The 3,526-nt window shown below is 37.7% G+C and overlaps 1 protein-coding gene across 2 annotated transcripts in view; it reads right to left on the reverse strand.

Moving 5' to 3' along the window:
* The window catches only part of LOC109952226 (sushi, von Willebrand factor type A, EGF and pentraxin domain-containing protein 1-like), a 6,251-nt gene extending 3,667 nt beyond the window's left edge, over positions 1 to 2,584 (reverse strand). For both annotated transcript variants that reach the window (XM_020587197.1, XM_020587198.1), the window contains exons 1-4: positions 1,937 to 2,584; positions 1,268 to 1,447; positions 827 to 932; positions 575 to 648 (exon numbers count right to left, since the gene is read on the reverse strand). In XM_020587197.1, coding sequence (XP_020442853.1) covers positions 575 to 648; positions 827 to 932; positions 1,268 to 1,447; positions 1,937 to 2,186 — 610 coding nt within the window. In that variant the 5' untranslated portion in view covers positions 2,187 to 2,584. The remainder of the gene's footprint in view (positions 1 to 574; positions 649 to 826; positions 933 to 1,267; positions 1,448 to 1,936) is intronic.
* Positions 2,585 to 3,526: the final 942 nt, after the last annotated feature.

Here is a 3,526-nt window from a genome sequence, read left to right on the forward strand (position 1 = left end):
AATGTAAACTACAGAGTCCTGGCTACAAAAAACTGTACATCATGCCGCCTTGAGTCTGAAATTACCATTAGCTGACTAATGAGTAAATTAGTTAATCCAGTCCAACACTCTGGTTACTGCTAATGTGACACCAAACACTAATGTTACACAAAGCTCGAGTTACTCCCAAATTAAAATCATATTAATTCAACACCAAAGTAAAATCATGACCATGCCAGGTCGCTAATGTTATAATGTCTAACCTTGGCTAGGTGGCAGGTGGGGCTAATTTACAGACTGTACTTTGACAACACAGGGTAGAGAAGCTGGAATAACAACAGAAGGGCTGTAGCCAGCAGCGTGTCATGGAGGAGGGAGTGTAGCTGTGAGACACCAGATCCTGTCCCACTGTCACTGGATTTATCAGATACTATGTAAATTCTTAGTTAATGCACCTTTAAGAATTGTTGTTGCATGTTAACATTCACAAGAATCTGTGCAAATAAAAACAACAACAACAAAAAAAACACTGCAGTGTAGCCTAACAGTTAACAGTCATGAACAAAATTGCTGCTCTACTGTTTTTAGGACTTACATTCACATTCTGGTGCACGACCAGTCCAACCATTCAGTGTACAGGTCCGATTGACCTCCTTATTCATGTAATACCTGTAAGAACACTACAATAAAGTTTTCTATTTTGAAACAAAGACATTTGATTAGAACACTTGGCACTTCTTGCAGTCAGAAAAAATATGGTGCCAGGTCAAAACATCTTATTGTCTTCTCACATATACACAACTAAAATAATCCTACTATGTCTACTTTCCACTGTAGAGCCACTTACCCTTCATTACAAAAGTAAGTGATCTGTGTTCCAAACACAAAGTCTTCACCTCTGGTGATTTGATAATGACCATTGGAAATGTCACTGGGAAGTTCACATGGCTTTACTGAAAACAATGAAACAAAAGCACAAAATTATTCATTTACCAAACATGGGGGTTGTGCTGGTGGCTAAGGGAAGGAGGGGGTATACCGCTTGTTAGGTTCCAGTAGTGGAAACGCAGCAAATGATGTGCTGCTCTGGAACTTCTCTTTAGAAGCAATTTGTCATTTATTCATGTTTTCCTCGTACAAAAGTTGAATATTGTTATGGATCTTTTGAAAATGTAAAGAATCCAGCTTCTAAATGAGTTATCTTTACAACAACCTCATTACAACAATCATGCAAAATAATTTATAAGTTCCTACCAAATAAAGAGTGGGACAGAAGAATGTAACTCACAGTAACAACTTCCCTTCTGGGATGGCTTCCAGCCTGCACTGGTACATACATATCTGATGTTCAGACCAGATATATAACCTGTTTCACATTTGAAATGTATCACATGTTGTTCAGGGTACTCTGTTCTTTTGGTATCTTCTGACACGTAGGCGTGAGGAACATCCGGGAGCTGTGAACATGCTAACAAACAACAACATGAGTAAAGAAGAAGAAATTGGATATGGCTTCTCAACAGTTGTGTTCTAAATATGTCAGTTTTCAGACTCATATCAAAACATGCATATATGGCAGGAAAAGTTTAAGACATTTTGAGAAACTTATAGTAATAGTACACTGAAAAAAAAGATTTGTTGGATTTACTTGATTGTAATGTGTACATCGGTCCCACAAAATGATAATGTGTAAAACCAACATAATTTTCTTTATGTTAACAGAGGAAATATAAATGAATTGCGTTGCATATACTAGCATAATTTGTGTGAATCCAAAAACCCGGTATTTCCTTTTTTTCAATGTAATATTGCAACACCACTATTCAAAGCATTTACGTTTAAGTCTTTAGCTGTCTCTTCTCTTTACGACTCCTCTTGCTTTAAACTAAGAACCAAATGAACGGTCACAAAGCTCAAGTTTAACACTTAACACAGTATTTAAAGAAGCCTGTCTCACCGTTCTGTGATAGAGAAACATCCACATTCCCCCAAAGGAGGAACAGAATAAATAAAGACAATCGCATTTCGGCGAGCAGCTGTAAAAAACCGGGGTCCATCTGAGGCCAACTCTTTTGATGAACTGTTTTCTGAGCAGAATGCCTGTGTGTTTGTCCCCAGGGAGCACTGAGGGTCACAGCATGGACAGCCCAGTGGGATTGCACAAGGCTGTATGAACACAACATGACACATGCAGAACTCACAGACATGTACTATCAACACAAGCTTCACTGAACAGAAGAGTTCACAGGCAGCACCTTTCATTCAGTAACAACTGTTACTCTTCATAACGTTTTTCTTTGGTATCATATCAGTTAATAAAAATATCTACTTTTGTCGGCTCCACTAAGGCTGCTTGGAAAGACAGTTTCTCTCTTTGCTGACTCAACATGACTTAATCTAGGACATATGTGAAGAAACATTTATGAGAAATGAAATAAAATCACTTGACAAGTTGGTCCAAGGTGTCTTTCACTAAAAACAGCACATCAAATAAACTATGTCAGCCACACTAAGACAAACATTACTTGTTTGGTTTTAATGCAACACATAAAGGCTGGTTTACACTTTAGTACAAAGTTCACAAAAACCATTCAGGGGAATTTCCAGTCAGACTAATCTGGACTTCCTACACTGTAACTGCTAGATTTCTGTCCTTGACCTTTTATTTCATCCATTTGTTGTCATTTTAACAGTTTTACTTGGTCTTAACTGATTTTATTCTATTTTAATGCTTATTGTTTTTTCTCTGCCTCTGCAAAGCACTTTCAATCGCCTGTCCATGAAATGTGCTATATAAATAAAGCTGTCTTGTCTAATGATACTGAGAATCTATGTTTATTACACTTTAATGATAAGAAAATGCATCGATTGAGCGCTGATCAATACCGTCTTTAAAAACTCTTAAAGATACTCATCACTCACTTTGAAGACATTGTATTAACCTACACTCATTTAACTTTTAGTACCCATTTGGGACTTTCTATTTATCCATACAAAAACCAAACATATTTCAACCTCGATGTTAATATCAGGTCGGAGACTTCACAAGAGTAGGTTGTTTTTTCTGTTTTGTCTGGCTAGGAAGTGGAAAAATGAGAGAGATTTTTTTGGAATGGCAGACTATTCTTCATTCTGGAGCAAAGTGTGTCGAGACTTTGTTACCATCAAACTGAGGTTTCCCTCAGTTTTTAATCACTATATTGGAATCTAGTCCTGGCCTAAATTTGAAAACCAAGAAAAAGAAAAACTCTGATCCACACTGGACATTTTGGCTTTGGGTCTCACAGGCCCAGTGCTCTGAGTCCCAGTTCAACAGACTGGGGTGTGAATGCAGCTTCTAGGTCAACTCCATCTGATTTCCGTTGGTTGCTACAGCAATTAAACAAAATCAAAATTTAGCACGCTGAGTCACATGATGCACGACTGTTGTTTTCTAACAGCAGTACAACTACAGAGAAACTAGTAAAAATCTAACATTCTGCTGGAAAGATTCATCCACACACAGCTGTGCTTTACTATAGTTGTGAGGACTCTCATTCACCAGCCC

This window comes from Monopterus albus, unplaced genomic scaffold (genome assembly GCF_001952655.1).
Source record: "Monopterus albus unplaced genomic scaffold, M_albus_1.0 scaffold444.1, whole genome shotgun sequence".
Lineage (NCBI taxonomy): Eukaryota > Metazoa > Chordata > Actinopteri > Synbranchiformes > Synbranchidae > Monopterus > Monopterus albus.